This window comes from Nannobrachium achirus, assembly GCF_963921795.1.
Source record: "Nannobrachium achirus genome assembly, chromosome: 3".
Classification (NCBI taxonomy): domain Eukaryota; kingdom Metazoa; phylum Chordata; class Actinopteri; order Myctophiformes; family Myctophidae; genus Nannobrachium; species Nannobrachium achirus.
The window spans coordinates 19,443,305-19,467,084 of NC_137812.1; the positions used below are offsets into that span (position 1 = coordinate 19,443,305).

The window sequence follows — 23,780 nt, forward strand, 5'->3', positions numbered from 1 at the left end:
GCGCCGTGCGTGCGTTGATCCATGGATTCCATGCGCTCCAGCAAAGCGCACGACGGCAAAACGAGCGCACCTTGATCATCACATCAGCGCGGCTGTCTGACTCACGCGCACGCGCGCACGCACGGCACGCAGACAAACGCAAACAAAAGTAGAGTCGTTTTACACACTCACACACGGGACACGGATCTGGTCTAGAGGTTGTGAAATCTAACCAAAATTCCTAAGGAGTGGCCCGTCCTAAATGTATAGCGGTGTATGGTCCTGACTCCTTCTACAACTGTTTGACTGGTCAGGATCAGGAAAAAAAGAGGTAGGTTTCTTTTTATTGACGACCTGGCGTCCCTATTTTTGGACAAACTTTCCCCAAAAGTTAAATAGCGACAATAGCACAGCATCTACAAGCTCACAACATGATTTTTCGTTCTTCATCCATGGTGAAGTAGGTTAGATGTAGAGTGGCAGCACTGGTTAATACCGTGCAAATGATGCATGCATGTTAGAATATATTTGTGTCGTTTGTGCATGCGACTTTTAGTTCAGTGGGTATAGAGGACGCGATGGGGAAACTAGTAGGCTATTCACTGTCAAAAGTTTCAATGAGGAATGTCTGTGTTCTATTAGTGGGACATTCGTTTTTTGGACTAGCGTTTGGCATCGCATCAATATAGGCTTTTAGATCCCATTATAATAAAGGGTTTGGGTTAGTAATCCCACAAGAGAAATGCACTTACATCACATGGCCTTGCAGGCTAAAAGCAGCTGGCAAGTGCAAACAATCTATGAAACACGCACGCGCGCGCACACACACGCACGCACGCGCAGGCGCGCACACACACACACACACACACACACACACACACACACACACACACACACACACACACACACACAAAACAGAGCAATGTCAAGGCAGTGCATAGCCTACACAATATAGCTACTATATGCCTACAATGCAAGCATGCACATATGAATAAAACAGTTGTTCTCAAAGTGGGGTCCGGAAACCCCCATGGATCCTTGAGGGAGTTAAAGGGGAGGACCACCAGTTTTCAACATTGAACTATATGTCTGTCATTAATATACCTTTGAGTTGTTATGTGGAAATAAGAAAAAAGTCCCAGCATGATAGTGCTATCAAACAAGTCTACTGTATGATCAAATCTATTAGAAAACTGCAACAAATCTAGTGGGAGTCCCTGCTTCATCTCTCTCTCAGCTAGGAGGCTCCTTGGGCTGAAAAAAGTTGAAGATCCCTGTTCCATACTGCTTAAACTGATCTGTGTGCAGGACCAGGGATGTACAGAGAATGTAAGAGAGGCAGGGGCTGAAATTTCTAAAATAGCAGACCTCTAAGCTCACAACATGCCGCGTTGCTATTTTCGGTGCTTGATACCACACTGAAGTCAATACTGGAGATGTGGCGTACCGCATGTATTTCTTCACAGAGGGTGCAATTCTTGCAACATAATATGCTTCGCCTGCGTTCAAGTACTGGAGAGTTTTGAATGCCGCCTTCAGGTATGGCATGGATAGAGGGCATTTGCATTTCTTTCACCATAGTAAAAACTGCATTCATGGTCTGGAGAGGGCACGTTTTTAAGGACAGATAAAAGGGCAGGGGCTCAAGCCCCCATTGATGTCTATGTGTGCACGTGCCTGTCCAGGACGCTGGGGAGAGAGAGAGAGTGGTGAGAAATATAAATCTGCAAGAAATCTGCAATTTGTGCAAATCTTTGAATATATGTATTTTTAAAGCGAACATTTTGTAACTCAAATTTTGCTTCTGGGGGTCCCTGGAACTAAATATTTTTGAGATGGGGTCCGTGGCCAAATACTATAATAATTTTGGGGGTCCTTGACATGAAAACGTTTCAGAACCACTGACATAGAAACATGCAATTTTCAAAAACCTTAGAAGGATTTAGAAGACATTTATAGAATCGGGTCAAAAATACTTCAAAGACTTGCACAGATGTTGATGCTTTTTACAAAATAGCAGATCTACAAGCACACAGCGCGGCACTCAGTGCCGCGCTGTGAGCTTGTATATCTGCTATTTTTCACTATTTAGCATAAAATAATGGTTAAAGAGGTGGTGCCATAGTTTTGTTCTTTTTCTGGTTTTCATGTGTCTATGAGGTTGACAGTACTACATTAGAGCCCCTGGTGGGGTTGTTATGAGCAATTATGTATTCCCTTTGTATTTTGTATTTCTTCCTGGAGGCTGACACCTTCAGCTGGGTCACCACCCACCTGAACAACCAGGCATACTTAATGAACTGGTGGGTGTGGCCACATAAAAACCTAATTTTAACTCTTTCTGTACACTCTTTTGGAAAAAGTCCTCCTCCTAGTATAATCATAATACCTGATAATCATGTTTTATGGGGGAAATAAATCATGGCACTGCATCTTTAAAGTAATAATGCGTAATAATGCGTTGCCGGTCTAAATTGGTTAAACGGACTGACATATAGCTGTGGTATGTCTGTCTCCACCAGGTCCAGGTCAGGACGCGAGAAGGCGGCCCAGGCTGGGGGTTTATTTATCTGGAGCCGAGCAGAGAGAGTGAGAGGCCACCATGGTGTCAGTGTCCCGGGACCTGTCGGTCCAAGTCATCCAGGACGAGAACGCTGGCAAGCTCATGGACCGACAGGAAGCGCTGAGGGCCAGCGTCCGCAAGGGAGACCCCAAGGCCCTGGGGGTGAGGACTGTGTGTGTGTGTGTGTGTGTGTGTGTGTGTGTGTGTGTGTGTGTGTGTGTGTGTGTGTGTGTGTGTGTGTGTGTGTGTGTGTGTGCGTGCGTGTGTTGGGAGAAGAGCCTTGTTGTTTCCATTACAGGCAGAAATGTTTACACATTTTCACATATTTCTGTGCAGTTTCTTCCTGCTCGCAGATCGCCCGTTTCTCCACTATTTGTTGTGGATCATTTTGTTTAGCATCTTCCTTTGCTTTTTTTAGGCACACTGAGCTACCCACTATTACTCCTACACCCACCAACAGTACTACTCCTAATACCATAATAATGATATGTGGTGATTGTCATGACTATTGAAATCATGTTATTATTTGTACAGTCATGACAATCAACACTGTATCTTTGCCCTCCATTGTACCTGTATATGACAAATGGTGTTCACCAGTGGTTGTAGTCCAGTGATAGTGTGTTCTAGATCAAGGGTTTTTAAAGTGGATGACGGGGCACCCTGGGGTGCCGCGATGGCAGTCCAGGGGTGCCGCGAGATAATTTGATAATATTTGGAATTTATTTGAATTTTTTATTTTTTATTACTTGAAAAAATATTTAGTATCATTTTAAACTTGAAGTACAAAGTTATTTTCAGTCAGTTCTAACCAAAGTTTTCCTCGCAACATAATCACTAGAATATCGTCACGGTCGGGCAGAAACCTTGTATCTCCAAGTTTCAAATGTGTGCGTCTTTTGGTAAAGCAAAGCCCTGCTTCATCATACAAGACTGTCACACAAAACTAGTGAAAACAGACGAAAGCACACAACGCCTCCCGATGCGAGGCGTTGTGTGCTTGTAGATCTGCTGTTTTCACTACTTTAGTATATTTTATAGATGATAAACACATAACAAACGGTTTTGGACATAGGTTTCCACCCGACAACGATGATATGCTATAAATATAAGGAGCTGGGAGTGAAAATTATAATGTAGGGGTGCCTCGGATTAAAAAAATATTTATGGGGTGCCAAAAAAAAAGAAGAAAGTTTGGGAACCACTGTTCTAGATATTTCTTTTGGATGATCTACAATTCCCTCCCATACACGCACGTCACTTGCACATGCCTGTGTATACGCACGCGCATATACTACGTATAATTGCGTATCACAGTAGATAACACATCACAGGTGTGGTCATGACTATTGGTAATATGGAGCACACCTGACACTGAAAGGTTCCTTATACTTGCATGCATGACTGAATGAGTGTTTGTGTTGTGTATCTGCATGTTTAGGTGACCCAGGTGATGCTGGGGGTGATGGTCATCGTCTACTCCATTCCTCTGCACTGCACAGAGTTCACGGAGGTGGTGACCCTGGGAGTGCCGTGGTGGAGCGGCATGTCGGTGGGTGAGCCCTGCTAAACCACTGCTTCTCAACCTTTTTCAGGCAGAGGCCCCCAAAATAATCATATTTTAACTGGGGAAAGCACCCACACCTCTTCAGACTCCAGGGGGTCCTTGGGCTAAAAAAGAAAAAAAAAAAAAAAAACGTTGAAGATCTTTTCATTTGAAGGACTCCCAAAATTATATGTATTTGGCCACGGACCCCCATCTCAAAACATTTCGTTTAGTTCTAGGAACCCCCCCCCCCCCCAAAGCAAAAGTTGAGTTACAAATGTTTGCTTGAAAAATACATATTTTCAAAGATTTCCACACATTTTCACAACTTTTCAAAAATAGCAGATCTACAAGCTCACAGTGCGGCACTCGGTGCCACGCTGTGAGCTTGTATGTCTGCTATTTTTCAATAGCTAAAGTATAAAATAATTAAGGCCCCTCCACCTTAGGTCCTTGTAACTCTTTCCCCCCGCTTGTGACGCCCCAAGGTGGGGCAACAGGTCCTGGTGGAGGTTGGGTGGGTGGGAGGTTGCTGGGTGCATGCATGTGACAGGGGAAATTAATGAGGCACTATACCGTATGTCAAAATGCACTTTTAAAAACGTAGCGTCCCATTCTTTATGTTACTCTCGTCTGCGGCCCAAGGTACTCTAAAGCAGTGTTCTCAACCTTTTAAGGCTGCGACCCCCAAAATAACCATATTTATACTGGGTACCCCCCCACCCCCACCCTGACGAGCAGTAAAAGTTTACCTATGCTATCCTAAGCTACCAATGCTCTGCTATAACATTTGTTTATCTACAGTTCATTGCAGCGGGAGTTGTTGCCATCATATTGGACAAATACTGCAGCATGAAAACTGTGAGTTTGAACACGCACGCACACACGCACGCACGCACGCACGCACGCACGCACGCACACACGCGCACACACACACACACACACACACACACACACACACACACCACCTGCTTCTAATGATATCAACGCACTTAATGCGAAATATTCACGTGCTTTCAGACTCTTCAATGCAGAAAGTATCCAGGATACTTGGATATTCAGTATCCAATAACTCACCAATGCAGAGATATTAGTAGTAAAATGTCGACATCTAGTGGTCAACCTCAGAGGAGCGCAAAAATAAAACCTGAGGTGACTCCCAGCCTCGAACCAGATGCCAAGTGTGCTCTGTTCCCCAGTGTAATGCTCCACGCCACTGACCGACGGAGCGGCGCCCAATCCCACTCAGCCGCGTTACCGAGTTATGTGCCGTTATGGACAGAATAGTAAATATTCAGTCCCTCACTATCAACATCTACCCCACTATCCACGTCATAGATATCCACGTCATAGATAAATGCACAAAAAAGGAGTCACTTCATCCGTTCATTAGCTCAGTCAGTAGAGCACGGATGCAACAAACCCACGGTTTGGGTTCGATTCCCCTGAGGGGACTAATATTCAAGGCGAGAGATATCGGCGCATGCGTACTTCAAAGTATCCACCGTGGATACCCAGTGCATATTCTCTGCATTCAAACGTCTGAGAAATGGTGAAAAAGTCGGATTGAATGCGAAGAGAGCAGTCGAAGCCGGTGCACACACACACACTTACTGTATGTCATGCTCATCACCTACTTTATAACTTACCCATCTACAAGCTCTCAACGCCTCACGCTGCGAGGCGTTGAGAGCTTGTAGATCAGCTATTTTTGGCAAATAGGTTTAGTGTGGAGGTAAAAAAAGAGCAGACCAAGTACAGAGTGAAAGGTCAAGTTTACTAAGTATCGACGATTTAAGATTCTAAGTGGTCAAACAAGTCTATGAATCCATCTATGAAATCGATGAGAATCTCCATCACAACATTTATACAATATGTAGAGGGGGTCCCTGCCTCATCTCCCTCTCAGCTAAGGGGTCCTTGGCCTGAAAACGTTGAAGACCCCTGATCTACTGTATGAACATGTAAATCAAATATGGCTTTGTTTAAACGGTTCCACATTTTGCTGGGGACCCCTTTGAACCCCCTCAAGAGGACCACTGGACCCCACTCTGAGAACCACTGCTATTATCCTGTCATTCCAACACGTGATGGTTTTGACATTGATCCTGTCCTTGTGGTCAGCTGGGGGTGTGTCTGGTGGCCAGCATGGTGTCCGTGGCCCTGGCTGTGCTGGCGTTGATCATCTACTCCGTGGACCTGGGGAAGAACGGCGAGTCGCCGTGTGTCATGACGGAGCACAACACCTGTGAAGAGAAACACCACGCCGTGGCAAGTAGACACGCATACATGCCACACACTGTCACCAAACACCACACCATAGCAAGTAGACATGCATACACGCCACACACTGTCACCAAACACCACACCATAGCAAGTAGACATGCATACACGCCACACACTGTCACCAAACTCCACACCATAGCAAGTAGACATGCATACACGCCACACACTGTCACCAAACTCCACACCATAGCAAGTAGACATGCATACACGCCACACACTGTCACCAAACACCACACCATAGCAAGTAGACACGCTCACACGCCACACACTGTCCCCAAACTCCACACCATAGCAAGTAGACATGCATACACGCCACACACTGTCACCAAACACCACACCATAGCAAGCATACTCACTCACACCCCACACAATGTCACCAAACTCCACACCATAGCAAGCATACACACGCACACGCTGTCCCCAAACACCACGCTGTGGCAAGTAGACATGCATACACGCCACACACTGTCACCAAACTCCACACCATAGCAAGCATACTCACTGACACCCCACACAATGTCACCAAACTCCACGCTGTGGTAAGTAGACACGCACACACACCAAACACTGTTCCTAGGGATGGGACAATACCTGATATTATCGTTTATCCTGATATAAAACACTAGATAGAATGTATCGTGATATCGTCCTCTCTCATACACTGGGATCAATTAACCTTTTATTTGCCGAGCTGCATGCATATCCACTTAAACCTTCTATAATTGGTAAAAAGGTACTTATAATATAGACTACGTACTTGATACAGTATTTTCTTCACTCTTTATCAAATGTCTTTGCCAAAAAATAGCTGATCCACAAGCTCACAACGCATTGTGAGCTTGTAGATCTGCTATTTTTTGGCAAGTGCTTGTGTCTCTCCTGTCCTCTCCTGAGGACAGTGTGCATGTAATGTGTGTCTCTGTCCTCTCCAGAGGACAGTAGGTATGTAATGTGTCTCTCCTGTCCTCTCCTGAGGACAAGTGTGTATGTGAGTAACATTAGGCGTGTCTCTCCTCCAGAGGCTGAGCAGAGGAGTGAAGTCCTCTCTTCTTCTCTTCACCTTGGTACAGACGGTCGTCTCCTCCGTCCTCTGCTTCCTCCTCCACCGAGAGAGACGCAGCTTTGGAGACTATGCTGTAAGAAAACACTGCACACACAGAGAGAGACGCAGCTTTGGAGACTATGCTGTAAGAAAACACTGCACACTGATATCGTCCGTCCATCCGTCACATGTCACGCTGGGGCATGATCCCTGATGTCATCGATACATGTCCTTGTCCCCTTTATGCCCATATATGGATATCTCTGATGTCATCAATATTAAGCTCATATCTGGAATGGACATATTGTATTGTCTCATAGGCCTATGATTCATGACATCAGACATCTATGATATCAGACGTCGGTCATCTCCATATTTGGGAAAATATGACCTCATTTTGGCCACGTTTGTCCAACTTAAACCACCAACCAGGTCTGTGCATTTTTTTGGAGATCAACTGTGCAGTTGATCCCGTGCCAAAGTGCCAGCGCTCGCCCAGCAGCCTGCCATCACCCAGGTGGATGCGTGTACGCGCCCATGTGCGTGGTTCTCGCCCTTAGGGCGTCTTACTAGTATTACTAAAAGGGGTATTTTCTTGTTAGAATAAGTGTTAAATACCTCTATATTCTGATAGTACTCTTTGCTATAGTGTTCATTCAGTAACAGGGGTCTCCCCGTCTCACCAGCTCAACACTCTATATAATCTATATACTTTCAACACATGTAATCTTCTAGTCATATTTACTTACTTACTTCTACTTCTAATTGAGTAGGACATCCCGGCACTGTACTGTATCTACCCCGGTAATAAGGTCTGTTACTGTGAGGCGGCGCTACCGTTGGTTAGTGGTGTTGAAGTCTGCACTGTGTCATTAGAAGCAAATTGGGAATCGCAAAGCCCTTCAGTTTCATCATCCATATCGATATTTCACATGGGAACATGACAATGTGCCACTTTCAGACGCCCATTTTTAAGTTAAGATACATCTGCTGTTAATTTCCAACACAGCTGCTGTACAAGCTTGAGTTGCTGTTAGCACGTCCTCAGCATTCGCTGAGGTTTCGCGGAGGTTTTACAGAAACGTGATGAATGTTGTCCCTAATTCAGCGATGCCCAACATGTGGGGCTGGGGCCCAATCGTGGGCTACCGTTGGGATATTGCAAGTGGGCTCCTAAATGATTGGCAAAACATTTATTGGTAGGATAAAATGTATAATAATATAGTTTTTAATAGGTTTTTTTTGGCTTTACAAGATACTATACAGTAGTCTGACAGGGAATGGGGAGAGATGGAGGGTGACACGCAGGAAAGGTAGTCGGGATCGGGATTAGAACCCACAACCCGCTGTCAAGCAGCCTCAGTGCCCGGGACCAGGGGCGTCACAAGGGGTAGGAAAGTGGGACTGAGTTACCAGGGCCCAAGGTGGAGGGGCCCTAGTAACTTTAGCTATTGAAAAATAGCAGATATACAAGCTCACAGCATGGCACCGAGTGTCGCGCTGCAAGCTTGTAGATCTGCTATTTTTGAAAAGTCATGAAAATGGGCGCAAATCTTTGAATATATGTATTTTTTAAGCGAACATTTGTAACTCAAATTTTGCTTCCGGGGGGGGGGGGGGTCCCTGCAACTAAATATTTTGAGATGGGGGTCCTTCACATGAAAAGGTTTGAGCATCACTGACATGGAAACATGGGTTTCTTGCACACATTTTCACAATTTTTCAAAAATAGCAGATCTACAAGCTCGCAGCGCTGTGAGCTTGTATATCTGCTATTTTTCAATAGTTAACATTCATGGGGGGCCCGCAGTGAATCCTTGTACCCAGGGCCCAGAATTTGGTGTGACGCCCCTGCCCGGACCACTACCATAGCCATCTGGGCATTTTCATTTTGATATACGATAAACAGGAATTAAAAGTATACTACATCAGTTCCGTTGATCCAAGCTGGAACCCAATCATCGATTGATTGATCATTAGAATAAACATGCTCTGAAATGCTTGCGGCTCGCCCATTTGGCGTGTTAAGTGGCCAGATGGGTGGGCCCCGAATGCTTCTGAGATTTTCTTAAGTGGGCCATGATCCAGAAAGGGGTTTGGGAACCACTGCACTGAACTGAATGCTTCTGTGTTCCCATTGACACACAGGGGAGCCGAGCGGCGCCTAAAGCAGGTTTTTCCAAAGCTGGAGCTTTTGCCGTGACCAGTTCCAAAATCATCAAACAGGCCATCCTAACCCAGAGCTCTTAATCATAACAATGACCACATTGTTTTAATCAATAAGAAGAAACATTGTTTCCTTTGTTGATTTCTTTCCCCTGTGCTGATATTAGTGTGCAGATTGAACACAACTGCTGTGTTGTGAAACTTTTCTGTCATGGTGGTAACATGACACTAGTCTGACTCCAGCGTGATTCAGTCTGTGTGGCAGACATCTGACACTTTCAGTTTTTTTGGGGGGTCTTTTCCCTTATTTGGAACAGCTGCACTATTAAAATACTAACAACTAGACGCCTTGGAGGAACAACTAAATGTCTTTCTTCTCACCAATGTATGCCAATTACACACGCCAAGAAGCCTTGAACCCTTGAACCCTTGTTTGTGTCACATTACTTCACCCGTTAATGAAGAATCCAAAACTTAAGACAATACTGTAAGAAAATAGAGCTCAGCTGGGGCTGATATGGCATTTACAGTCCACACAGAAGTACACTTTAGTACATTTCTGATGGGTCCTACATCCATGCACGCACATACAGCTGACGTTATCAATATAGCACTCAAAGCTCACGTTAACACATCGCTGGTGCTTTGTTCACAAACTGCACACCTAATTCACTATCCACATATACAAACACTCAAGTAGTACAAGTACAGATACTCTAGTACAGAACAAAGGGGTAAACAATAATAATAATAATAACGATAATAACATCATGGCTTACTCTTTTCTTTTGTCTGTCTCTCTCTCCCTCTCTCTCGTAGACTCTCATTCCAAGTGCTCCAACGACCCCCACCTCACTCACGCCCCCTGACCTGAACTGAACCATCATTGGACGACGAAGTGTATGTCAGTGTATGTCTTTTATTTTACATAATGTGGGTCAATATTCAGTTTGGACTCTGAGCAGCGCTCCTACGCATGCCTCCTGATGGTATACCGTATCAGTGTGGTTTTGTAGCTCCGCTCTGGTTTCAATCCTCATTTCTTTGAACTGTCAAATCGTCATCTTTTTTGGATGGATAGATTTATATTTCTCAGCACATTATAGAGTAGCTCAGTGGTTCTCAAGGTTTTCAGGCCGCGAACCCCAAAACAATCATATTTTAACTGGGGACCCCTCCCACCCTGACGAGCACTAAGAGTTGAGGCATTACATTTTGTATAATACGGTTCTATTGTGAAAATAGCCGTGTGAGCATGTAGATCGGCTATGTTCACAATTTCTGCCTCTAATATTTGACAATTTGACTAATGTTTAATTTGTCATTTTAGAGGTACAGTATTAAAAAGTCCTCAAATTGTCACTTTAGAAATATGCAGATACCCTCTACACACTTAAACTTCATGTTGGTTTGTTTACTGTTGAGTGAGAAAACAATCTTGCACATTAAGCTAATCATCTGGGGACCCCCCCAAAATTATTTGGGGACCCCCCTGGGGGTCCCGACCCACAGGTTGAGAACCACTGGAATAGCTGACACCAACATCAAACCAACTTCCAGTGAGCTGGGGCAGAGATTCTCAAATTCATCATCAAGGACCCCCAGTTTGACATGCATTATTTAGGCCACGGACCAATATACAGGGTACACTGTAAGATCCCAAGTGTTCATTTAACCCAGAGAGTGTACAGATGGAACCAAATGGACCCATAAAGGTCTATTTGGTTCCATTTGTACACTGTAGCCGTTATAGACTTATTAGGGTCAACAACATGGTTCCTCTCTATAAGTCATTTAGCCGGGGATCCCCTGGAACCCCCTCAAGGACCACTGGGGGAGACATGTCTCTGGGCCACCCTTCCTCCAAACATATAAGAAAATCTTTTATATAACTGACTACTGTATGTTTGCACAGTGTTAGCCTCAAAAGATATGCACAGCAATTTTGTACTAATTCCTTCATATATTTGTATATTTTTTACTAAATAAAATCTTGTGTATATATTAAAAGACATTTTGTTGGGTTCCAACTCCTTTTTGTCTGCACCAGGCCGGATGGCCGATAGGCCGGAGACGTATATTTTGGCTCCTGCCCATACGTGCATGTCTGTGTGTCTGTGAGCAGCTAATTGCGAAGCCTTGTGAGCTTGTATATCTGCTATTTTAGCAGATATTTTTTTTTATAGAGATAGGGCTTAAGTATTCATAATGTACTTTTTTCCTTTTCTGGTAGTGAAGTCAACAGCACAGTACCTGTCTTTGAAAAGTAGTGGAGTGAAAGTCAGTAAACAAAAAATCACGAGAGCAACAACAACATTGCACAGTATAACACCCTAGGAACATTCTTCTAGATTTAGTCTACTTATTCTGCAAACGAACTAACGTAATTAGTATGGACATGCAGAGAATGTTAGAGAGGCTGACATTTCTAAAAGGGCCTTTTGGTGAAAATATAGAAAATAACAGACACGCTGCGAGCTTGGAGGTCTGCTATTGTTGGTGCTTGATACCACACTGAACTAAGCATAATCAAGTCATTACCGTAGATGTGGCATACGGCATGTATTTCTACACAGAGAGGGCAATTCTTTCAACATTGCTGCATTCAAGTTCAGGAGAGCTTGGACAAGGCAATTCCCTTGAATGCTGCCTTCAGGTATGGCATGAAAAGAGGGCATTTGCATTTCTTTCGCCATAGTAAATGCTGCATTCATGGGTCTGGAGAGGACACTTTTTACAGACGGATAAAAGGGCAGGGGCTCAAGACCCCTTTGATGTCTATATGTGCACGTGCCTGGTAATTAGTACAGTATTAAGTAAATGTACTTAATCACTGTCTGCCACTGACTTAAAGTACACTGTGATGTAAGTAATACAGCTGCAGCTAATCAAATAAATGCATGGGTGTGTTAGATTTAGGTTGACAGTACTATGGTTTCACACCGGCACACCCATGGCTCTGGGCACACCTCCATACACCCATTATTAATTTCATTGCAGCTGTGTTGCATAGCATGCCATGTATTATTAATATTATTATTATTATTAACATGCTTTCCTTTTTTAACCTCAATCTAGAAAAACAAGAGTGCACTAAAGACTAGCTGGAAACAAATCCCTGAGACCCTTTTTGTGTCATCCTTTGTGTTACTTTACTAATAAAGTATTCAATCAATCAATCAATCAATACAAACTATACATAATCAGCAATGAATCAAGTACAGTATGGTTATTGTAGATTTTAAAATGATCATTCCGTGGCTGCAAAACGCTGCAGTAAAAGTAAAACTTGTGACAATCCATTTCATGAAGGGGTACTGTACATCTTAAAGATATGAAAGAACAATGTCCCATTTTGTTCTAGGGTTAGCCTGATCCTAATTTGGGAGTTTGGTCCCTGAACTAATTATTAGGCCGAGTGGGGATTCCGTCTTGGAAGAGAAGAAGAGGATTGTGTGTGCATGCACGCATGCATAGGCGTATATATGTGTGTGTGCGTGTGTGACAGCTCAGCATCCGGGTTATTGCACTTTAAAACTCGGGAGGTCAGACAAATCTGGAACTTTGCAATCCAATAACTGTTTCTTCCTTAACCAAACACACCAAACAACTGTTTTCGCCATGGGTGATTTATGGGTGCTAATCGTGATGCTAAAATTGTCTTGTGAGCATTTCTGACAGGCGTGACAGCATTGTGGACAAAGAACATGCTGAATAAACAAACCACTGCTACAACAAAGTAACATGACCATATCGTACTGTATGGGATTTGGTTGAGTCAATGCAAGCTGAAATGGCTCCACTGGGAATCAGATTTCAAGAGGGAGAACACAGGGTTTGTACAGAGTGGCCTGTCAGTAGTGCAGTATAGGCGGAAACCCCTTATGTCCATATTTGAACTTTTGTATGTTTTCTCATAAATGAATGTCCTACTTTGTCATGCAAGAGCCTTGCACAATTAAGTAGTGAAAATAGCAAATCTACAAAGTCACAGCGCATCGTGACATATTGTAAGCTTATTTTCTGGTATTTTGGGGGGGTTTTGGACATGTGAGGTTTCCTCCCTGATGATAAGCTCTCTCTCTCTTTGATTGTGTACAAGGCTGACTGCCTGAGAGAGCCTGTTCTGAGCAGGGGCGTCACAAGGGGAGGGGAAGTGGGACTGAGTTACTAGGGCCCAAGGTGGAGGGGCCTTAATTATTTTATGCTTTAACTATTGAAGAATAGCAGATATACAAGCTCACAGCGCGGCACCGAGTGCCGCGCTGCAAGCTTGTACATCTGCTATTTTTGAAAAGTCGTGAAAATTTGGGCAAATCGAACATTTGTAACTCAAATTTTGCTTATGGGGGGGGGGGGGGGGGGACACCCCGGAACTATATTTTGAGATGGGGGTCCGTGGCCAAATACATATCATTTTGGGGGTCCTTGACATGAAAAAGTTTGAGCACCACTGACATAGAAATATAATAGAATATGTGAGTGAATCCTTGTACCCAAGGCCCAGAATATGGTGCGACACCCCTGGTTCTGAGTGTCTGAAGGGGGGGATCGACCCACAACAACCCCCCCAAATCAACCCCTCTTCCTGTGCCTCCACAGAGCGGACTTTATCTCTTTGTGGTCTGTCTCTGGACTCCCACACACTCTGTCTGTTCTCTTATTCCCAGCCTCAGTGAAGTAGGCCACTAGTATTGTTTTTTACTTGAGGAAAAGCAATACAGCAATACACCACAATGTAGAAATACAAGTAAAAGTTACAATAAAAGGCCCATATTCCAGAAGAGTAAAAGTGCAAAGGTATTGGCATCAAAATATCCTTCTAGTGCCAAACGTAAAAGTACTAATTTTGTGTGTGTGTTTAAAATGTGCCAAAATCTTTCGAAGAGAGCAGATCTACAAGCCGATGCGACGCGTTGTGAGCGTGTAGATCCGCCCAGTTTAAAATAGCTGAAGCAAAATAGCAGAGTCAAAACCAACAAAGGGTCAAACTCGTTTTTCTGCTATACCACCAAAATGTGGAAAGCCTTACCGAAGGCCATAAAGGAGTGTGGATCACTAGCATCCTTTAAAATTGCCCTGAAAAACCACTTACAGGCAGCAGCCGTTCGCAACTGGTAAAAAATGAACCTAGCCCAACCCTACCCTCCCCTGCCCCTTCTTTGTATATACTGTTTGTTTAGACTTACTGTTTTCTTTTTTCTTTTTCTCTACATATCTACTGCATAGTACTGTGTTCTATTTGTCTGTCATTCAATGTTATATGAGATACTTCAATGGTTTCCAGTGGAAATAAGCTTAGTCTTTTCATGGATCTCCTTTTAGTAGACCTTGTACCAGTGAACTGTACCGTCATGAAACTGTACCTTTTCCTATGCAAACTTCTAATAAAGTCTTCAATCAATCAATCAAAGAATAAAATAGGGCTTAAGTGGTTGATACATGTCTTGTATTAATACTAATAGAAATAGCAGATCGACAAGCTCACAATATGTGTTGTGCTGCGACACATTGTGAGCTTGTTCAACGAAAGCTTTCCCCAAACAGAAAATACACCGGCATAGAGCCCTGAGGGACTCCGTTCAACTATAGGATGGGGTTTAAGTGCATAAGAGAGTAAATCGAGTACTTTGTAGTTTATTATTTCCAGCACTGCTCCCACACACGTACTCTCTGTTCTCTCCATCCCAGCCAGACATGCTGTCCTCACTTCCTCCAAAGTACAAACCTCTTCAGTTTGTTTGTCCGTAATTTAATCTGGTCTCCACAAGATGGAGGGTGGGGTGGGGTTTGTCTGCAAGGCTCTTTCCCCATATAGCTCAGGAACAGTGGTGGAGGATTAGAAGCACTCTAGATGTTTCACTTTACTGTACAAGAAAGCAATAGCACAATACTCTGTAGTTAAAGTTCAAGTCCTGCATTCGAAATGTTACCCATATTTCGAGTGTAAACGTAACAAATGTAATAGCCAGGCCTCATCTTAAAGTAGTCTTATATATATAGCATATATATGCAACAAACTCGTATCACAACACTTTGTGTGCTTTTAGATTAATGTAGTACAAAACTATGTGTGTGTGTGTGTGTGTGTGTGTGTGTGTGTGTGTGTGTGTGTGTGTGTGTGTGTGTGCGTGCGCGTGTGCGTGTGTTGTGCACATGTAAGGGAAAAATGAGAAAAACATGAACTCCAGTCAGACTTCCTTACAGTGAAGAATTCTGTTTTTCTTCTGACCAACATCCTCTCTCTCTCTCTCTCTCTCAGAGGTCTTCAAAAGGCTTTTGTTGGTATAAGGGGATAGTTTTGATCGAACAAAATAAATCCTAAACACATGAAGCTCTCTGGTTACACAAACAATGCCAACAGGTCATTTTATTACAACCCTAGAATGTTTAGTTACAGTTTTGGGAATGGTCACAGTGTTGACCTGAATAAGGCACAGCTCCTTTTCTCTGTGAAACCCTGTTGTCCATGCAATGATTGACTCACTTTACAGTTTATATTAAGAAGAATGTTGCCCTCTGGTGTGCATTTAGCCTTATTACAAGGCTAATTCGATTCATGAATGAAATCCAAATAACTGATGAACTCATCAGATTTTTAGTAGAAACGTATTTAATGATTTATTTATTTTTTACAAATGAGGGGCCAAATATTGTTTTGGCCCCTCATTAACTTATAATATTGTAAAATATAAATGAATCCTATTTTATACCTTGGCAAGGCCTATTTGAAAATTGCAGATCTGCTATTTTCAAACATTTCTGTAGGCTACTTTTAAGAAGTACATTTTTATGCTAAAACTTTCATACTTTTACTCAATTACATTTTGAATTCCGGACTTTTACTTTCCAACAGAGTATTTCTACATTGTACATTGCTACATAATTGCACTTTTGTACAAAATGCGATTACTTTTTCCACCTCTGATAATTCCCTTGCAGGAATCACGTGGTGGGAAAGGCTGGCCCATACATTTACGCGACATCGCCAGCAGGGGGCAGACATTCCCTTTCAATGAGTGGAAGTTTTCTAAACAGGATATGGAAAATGTTACTATTCCTCCTCTGCACAGCCTATGTTGTTGTTGTGCCTCACACATGAGGTGAAGACTGTATTATTATCATTATGACGCGTTTATAGCACATTTCAAACGCCTTTTACCTCGTTTAGATTCAAACCTTCTTCTCCACCTCGAGTCACAGACAAGCCTCCAGTCTGTTGTTGTGGAGATTCAAGTTACAGTCATGTTTCCAGGTGGTCGTTGTAAAGGCAGCAGCAGAGACTCTGTACACACAACAGCGCTGCTGCTGCTGCTGCTGCTGCTGTGTGTGTGGGTAACGTCATGTGTGTGTGGTGGTGGAGGTACTGGTGGTGGTGCTGACTTTGAGAAGGTGTCAGAGGAATCGGACGGTCTGATCCAGAGGCTCAGGACAGCTCTGTCCAACCTGGACGAGGAGGCCAAGAGCTACCTGGGCAAGGTGGCCGGCGAGCAGACTGTCATCTCTGTGCAGAAGGTAGGAGAATATAGGCGAGCAGACTGTCATCTCTGTGCAGAAGGTATGAGAATATAGGCGAGCAGACTGTCATCTCTGTGCAGAAGGTATGAGAATATAGGGGAGCAGACTGTCATCTCTGTGCAGAAGGTAGGAGATGGTGGTGAGATACCACTAGTGGTGGGAAAAGTACAACCCCTAATGGGGGGCAGACCTCCATTCAGAAACACCCCCACTTAGAAACATCCCCATTCAGAAATACCCCCACTGAGGTTAGGTTCATGAGATGTGTAACCACTCTAATGTTTTACTTAAGTCAATGTAGAAATACTCAATACTCATAGTCCAAAATTCTAAATGTGGGCCTACTTGAGTAAATAAAGTACAAATGTAATGGCATCAAATATATATAGAGAGATACTTACTCAAAGTACCAAAAGTACAAAATGTTTGAACATAGTAGATCTACAAGCTCACAACGTGTCGCAATCTTTTAGATCTGCTATTTTCAAATAGCCTTGGTATAACATAGGGCTAAAGTGGTTAATATATGTTTTATAATATAGTCATTTATATCTGCAAAGTAACTAGTAACTAAAGTTTTCAAATAAATGTAGTGGAGTAAAAGTATAATATTTGCCTCTGAGATGTAGTGGAGTAGAAGTGCTGAAAACTGGAAATACTCAAGTAAAGTACGAATAACTCAAAACTGTACTTAAGTACAGTTTTGAGTTAGTTACTTTACACCACTGGGAAACTATAGGGGAGCAGACCGTCATATCTGTGCAGAAGGTAGGAGATAGTAGTGAGATACAATAGGAACTGGTGATATGCCATCAGTGGTGGAAAAAGTACTCGGATTCTTTTTCACTTAAAGTAAAAGTATCAATAGTGGAATGTAGAAATAGGATATAGCCTACCAAGTGAAAGTCTGGAATTCTAAATGTAGGCCTACTTGAGTGAAAGTGTACCAAAAGTTAGAAAGTAGGCCAACTCTTTTTTCTTTTTCCTAAATAATTATTTTAAATAAATGAAAAAGGTAGTAGAAAAAAAAAAACACGACCAGCTCACGTATTGTATGAGTAGCCTATGAATCATCAGAAGTAAGAAGGGGTGTTTTTGATATATCTAGTATATACCATGCATCAAAATGGAGTTTGAAGTTACAATGGGTTTGTATAGGAAGGGGGCGTGTCTGATAAAATGGATCTCAAATATGAAATATCCCTTAACTCGGAGTGTAGCCTACAAATGTGTCCAATTGGTCAAATTCGTACACTTTGAGTTACAGACTTCCATATTTTGGTTCCTAACTATCGATCATTTAGCTGGACCCCCCAAGGCCCCCAAACCCCCGATTTGAGATTTTTGATGAAAAGTATTAATGCCCCCGAAAGTACAGTACAGATTACAGTAGTCATTATGCAGAATGGCCCATTTCACCATCATATTATTGGATTATAATAGCAATGCATTCATGTGTTTATCACTTAAACTTTGTAGCTAGTAAAGGTGGTCTGACCTCAATTGAAACAAGCCATAGGCTTTTTTGGGCGTATCCTAGTTGACCTTGTACCAGTGAACTGTACTGTCATGAAACTGTACTTTTTCCTATGCAAACTTCTAATAGTCTTCAATCAATCAATCAATCAATCAATCAGTCAGTCAGTCAGTCAGTCAGTCAGTCAGTCATAACTCCTGGTAGATTAAACGATACATAACCTTTTTTGTTTTGTATTGATAAATAATTGATAAATATGCAAAGTAACTAAACTTGCACTTAGGGGTGAGCGATATGGTGATAAATATCGTTGAGACGATACAATGTCTCCATGATATGCCTTTTCAGAGATATCGTCTGTATCGTGATCGTGATACAATGAGGGAGCCTTATAAAAAAATCCTGTTGAATTGATAATACAGATTCATTGCAGAATTCATTTAAACCTGCATTTTTGTCTAAACCAGTAGTTCTCAAATTTTAAGATGTCAAGGTCTCCCCTTAACTCTGACAGTATACAAATGAATTACGGGTTCATTTGGTTTCATTTGTATACTGTCAGAGTTACATACTTGTAAGGATCAATTTAGACCTCCCAAAAGGAACCCAGAGAGTCCCTGGACTCCCTGGACCCCACTTTGAGGACCACTGGTCTAAATGGTCTGTTACTCCTTTTTCTTTTAGTTTGTGTTACCTTGTACTGTAGGTGGTTGTACTGTTAAGTAACTCGAAAAGGAATTGTGATAAGAAGATCGTGTATCGTGATACAGCTTGGAAAAATATTGTGATATTGTATTTTTCCATATTGCCCACCCCTACTTGCACTTTACCGTACAACACAACGTGTCACCATGCAAAGCATTGTGAGGGGGGTCCCTAGACCCCACTTAGAGAACACGTGTACTGTGTAGTAGTCTAGTCTATTCTGTAAGTCGGCAAGTACACGAAAGTTTTCTTTACAGGGACTATAACTAATCCAGAATAAAAAAGCAACAACTGCAGCCAAATCAAAGGTTTCTATGCCACACTAATGCACACCACTGACCACACACTTTCTCTCTCTTATTTCCACACACGCGACCTCCCCTGGTCCTCTCCCTGCCTCCAGGCGTTCTCTCAGGTCCTGGGTGTGTTCGCTGCAGGAGTGGCCGGCGGCGTCAACGTCCTGACCCAGTACCTGGCACACTTCCTCAACGCTGCTGGACTAGATGGTAATCTAGATGGTGAAGGTTAGACTCCTCTTATGGCATGGTGTGGAGGACTGTCACCACGATTATAACATTTTACATGACGATTAATTGTCACTCAAATAATTGCAATTAACAATTTAATTGTGTATTTGTCGTTGACAATTACATTTCTGTTTGGCTTTTAGGCTTTGACGTTGCACATGGCAATCATGACACATAACTTAAATATACAAGAAAGAAATTACTGACATATTTGACAATGTTATATTTTTTTATACTAAAAAGAACATTGATAGTGGAAATAACCGATCTACAAGCTTTTGATGCCTATCTACAAGCTTGTGAGCTTGTAGAATAGGCTATTTTATGTTATTTAAAGCGAAAGAGCATTTGAAGTGGTCAAACTAGCAATAGATTAAAGAAAGGGTGTTTGAATCTGTCCTACTAGCATACTTGCATGGAAACCAGGCTATAGTATCCCAAATTGGGACTGACGAAAGTTGTTGTGAGATTGAATTTTTTGCTTTAATCCGTGAAAATGAATAAAAAATGAATGAATTTGAGACCTCTTAGTAATCCTCATCTGTACAGAGCATTATCCAGGTAAATAACACTTTTAGGGGTAATGTATCCAGATTTCCAGGGCTGGGGCTTTTAAGCCGTGACATCATTTTGTAGGCAGAGGAGAATCTGCCCCCAGAGCATTTTCTGTCCCTCGCTATTTAAAAAAACGACTAAAAAATAACGACTAAAGTATAATTCTAACACTTTCCTTTCAACAACAAAGAGAAGAAAAATGTGTAAATAGTAAAAATAGTAAAAAGATTCACGGAAACTGGGGGCAGAAATTCTCCTCTGCCTACAAAATGATGTCATACTCAATGTGGCGAAAGGAACACCCTGTAAACAAAAGATCTACTGTATATTACAATGGATTATCAATGGTAGGTGTACGGTATCATGTGATCATCAGTCTTTTTACTAGGGATGGGACGATAAGCGATATTATCGTTTGTGATAAAAAAAAAACACTTTTTTTAACTATCAGATGTCTTTGCCAAAGAAATAGCTGATCTACAAGCTCACAACGCGTCACTTTTGAGCTTGTAGATCTGCTATTTCTTTGCCAAATGTTCCGCCCCGGGATAATGGATTTGATTATCGCGATAATATGGGCACTGGGCATCGTGATATGACATTTTTATATCGTCCCATCCCTACTGTGTACTCCGGCAACATGGAAATAGAAGGCTTTGTTCTTGTTTTTTGGGGGGTTAAAATAAGTGTTAAATAGCTCTCTGTTTGTCCAGCAGAGAGAGGTCTCCCTGTAACAGAAAAGGTTGGGATACCAATTTCATCCAATCAGGAGAGAGAACTTGGAAGTGATAGTGAAATTGGAAGTGATGTAACACACAAACAAACAGAAAACAAAAATGTAAGCTGATTGTATAAAATCGTTATCCTTCCTGACCGGAATAATGCATTTTCTGTTCATATCACTTGCACCGCCTTTAAAGGAGTAGTTCACCCCCAAAATGTCATTTTTTTCTAGTGATTACTCACGCCATGGAGACTTGAGTTCAATAATATGTTTTGGTTTTTGTGGCAGACAAAAATTTGATTATAGTAAGTTTAGCCCCATTATAACAAAAAAACGTTGATTTCTCCCCCTACCCAGTGTCCCTCCCCTTCGACCACGTCACCCCGGAGGGCGTGATCTTCGTGGGCCAGTGGGTGGCGCTGGCCCTGGTGGGCTACTGGCTGATCTCGCTGGCCTTCCGCCTGGTGGCGTCCACGGTGAAGCGGGCGCTGTGGCTTCTGAAGCTGGGCGTGGCGCTGGCCACGTTCGGGCTGATCCTGAGCGACCGCAGCGTGGGCACCGAGACCATGGCGGTGCGCCTGGCCGCCCTGGTGTGCGTGTGCGTGCTGCTGGGCATCGGCCCTTCCTCCTCCTCCTCTTCTTCGCAGAGCGGCGGAGCGGCGGGACTCTTAGATAAGACGGCCCAGCTGGAAGAGACCGTAAGGATCCTGGATAGACGAGTGAAGGAGATGGAGAGGTGGAGGCGGATAGACGAGTGAAGGAGATGGAGAGGTGGAGGCGGATAGACGAGTGAAGGAGATGGAGAGGTGGAGGCGGATAGACGAGTGAAGGAGATGGAGAGGTGGAGGCGGATAGACGAGTGAGAGGTGGAGGTGGGAGCTCAAGGCCAGTCCATACTCTCTCCGATACTGTACTTTTCGTCAGAGAGTTCCGACTTTTCGACGTGCAGCTTTCCGAACTCTAATTCAGGGTAATGCTTTTCAGAAGTTCCGAGTGACGTCATTTTGTAGTTGAACCGGACCTTTCCAATGAAAAGTTCAGTTTCGGAGAGAGTATGGACAGACCTTCAGTCGTATCCCTCTGGCACTGGCAGCTTTATCAAACCACCCCCCCATTATTTTCATTGGTTATTATGCCACTGTTTGTCATGTGTCATGTCTAGGATTGGGATCCTTATGGATTTTAACGATGCCTTAACGGTTCCCTTTAACGATTCCTATATTTTATACTTGTTCTTAAAGTGAGTTTACATTACAGTCGCTGGAATAGCTAGCTGGCTAACATTAGCTAGCCATAACATGTACTGTACGCTATTTTGGAATCCGTAGGAGACGCTTGTGGAAGGAGCGCTTGTTTTTGGTGATGACGACAGGCGCGCCGTCTCAGGCAACCATGAGTCACGCGAGACACCGTGTCGAGAGTTGCGAAGGTCGCATGATCTGACTCAGCGCCGTCCGAGTTACATCTACTGGGGTACAGAATAGTAAATCTTCATAACCCCGACTTTCGGCACCTCCGCGAGGTCCAAGTGAACACAGTGGAGCGCTCCCGACCTCAGCCAATCACAAGCCGCGGATTCACATTTATTCAGCCCGTATCCTACGGATTCCATTATCGTGTACTGTACGCCATTATTGTGTCCGACGGCAATGCCTTGCCGGCCGCGGCTTGTGATTGGCTGAACCAGCGGTAGGAAGTGCTCTGCAACTCTCAACACTGTGACTTGCTTGCTTTAGCTCGCTCGGCGGTGTCTCACGTGGATCAAGTCTGCATGAGACGGCGCGCCTTGGTCGTCTCCACCGAAAACAAGTGCTCCTTTACAAGGCATCTCCTACGGAAACAATAATACTGTACATCAAGAGTCTTCAACAGGCGGTTACTACAGGGGGTCCTCCAAATCTTTATTTTAACCACTTGTACCCTACCGTCCATATTCTGAGACTTTTAGCCAAAAATAGCTGCTCTACAAGCTCACACACCTCATGCTGTGAGGAGTTGTGAGCTTGTAGATCGTCTGTTTTCGGCAAAGAGGTTTGCTGTAGAGGGGAAAAAGAGCAGACTACGTACAGAGTAAAAGGTCAAGTTTATTAAAGGGGGAGACCACCCATTTTCAATATTGAACTGTCATTAATATACCTTAGAGGAGTTGTGTGGAAAGAGAAAAAAAAGTTCCCCCTCTTCTGTGTTGCCTAGAACTGGAGGATTGATTTTGGGGTTTGTATTGTAAAGTACAACTTGATGACATCACACATTGTACTTTACAATACAAACCCCAAAATCAATCCTCCAGTTCTAGACAACACAGAAGGGGGGGAACTTTTTTTTAATTTCCACACAACTCCTCTAAGGTATATTAATGACATAGTTCAATATTGAACATGGGTGGTCTTCCCCTTTAAGTATTGACGGTTCAAGTGGTTAAATATCTGAAAACACAAACTGACATGAATCCAAAATACACGGTGGATGATTGTGCTGTCAAACAATGAAACTATTATGGAATCTATGAAAAGGTTGTGGGGGTCCCTGCTTGATCGCTCTCTCAACTAAAGGGTCCTTGGCCTGAAAACGTTAAGACCCCTGCTGTACATCATTGTCATACTATGTACTATGTACAGGGTTGATTAACTATTCCGTCCACCTCGGCTTGCCAAATGGGGGCGTGGTTTTCTGAAATGTGCTGGTAAACATG

At 43.1% G+C, this 23,780-nt stretch overlaps 2 protein-coding genes across 4 annotated transcripts; both read left to right on the plus strand.

Annotated features, from left to right (window-relative positions):
* Positions 1-175: 175 nt before the first annotated feature.
* tmem176 (transmembrane protein 176) lies at positions 176-11,228 on the plus strand. 2 transcript variants are annotated; one of them, XM_080721298.1, is made up of 7 exons: positions 176-310; positions 2,502-2,704; positions 3,984-4,094; positions 4,893-4,949; positions 6,213-6,359; positions 7,394-7,561; positions 10,402-11,228. In XM_080721298.1, the coding sequence occupies exons 2-7, from the start codon at positions 2,582-2,584 to the stop codon at positions 10,459-10,461; spliced, it is 666 nt and encodes a 221-aa protein (XP_080577424.1). In that variant the 5' UTR covers positions 176-310; positions 2,502-2,581; the 3' UTR covers positions 10,462-11,228. The 2 variants fall into 2 exon arrangements, with proteins under 2 accessions (XP_080577424.1, XP_080577425.1); XM_080721299.1 differs by having other exon boundaries at positions 7,394-7,510.
* Positions 11,229-16,796: 5,568 nt separating this feature from the next.
* Positions 16,797-23,233, plus strand: tmem109 (transmembrane protein 109). Of its 2 annotated transcripts, none has more exons than XM_080721580.1 (3): positions 16,797-17,097; positions 19,686-19,806; positions 21,446-23,233. In XM_080721580.1, the coding sequence occupies exons 1-3, from the start codon at positions 16,828-16,830 to the stop codon at positions 21,844-21,846; spliced, it is 792 nt and encodes a 263-aa protein (XP_080577706.1). In that variant the 5' UTR covers positions 16,797-16,827; the 3' UTR covers positions 21,847-23,233. The 2 variants fall into 2 exon arrangements, with proteins under 2 accessions (XP_080577706.1, XP_080577707.1); XM_080721581.1 differs by having other exon boundaries at positions 19,686-19,788.
* The last annotated feature ends 547 nt before the right edge of the window (positions 23,234-23,780 follow it).

Bases quoted from the DNA above. Each gene is read 5' to 3' on its own strand.
- tmem176 (XM_080721298.1), top strand. From the start codon at position 2,582: ATGGTGTCAGTGTCCCGGGACCTGTCGGTCCAAGTCATCCAGGACGAG. The intron at 6,360-7,393 runs GCAAGTAGACAC...TCTCTCCTCCAG, and splicing joins AAGAGAAACACCACGCCGTG to AGGCTGAGCAGAGGAGTGAA. The intron at 7,562-10,401 runs GTAAGAAAACAC...TCTCTCTCGTAG, and splicing joins GCAGCTTTGGAGACTATGCT to ACTCTCATTCCAAGTGCTCC.
- tmem109 (XM_080721580.1), top strand. From the start codon at position 16,828: ATGTTTCCAGGTGGTCGTTGTAAAGGCAGCAGCAGAGACTCTGTACAC. The intron at 17,098-19,685 runs GTAGGAGAATAT...CCCTGCCTCCAG, and splicing joins CTGTCATCTCTGTGCAGAAG to GCGTTCTCTCAGGTCCTGGG. The intron at 19,807-21,445 runs GTTAGACTCCTC...CCCCCTACCCAG, and splicing joins TGGTAATCTAGATGGTGAAG to TGTCCCTCCCCTTCGACCAC.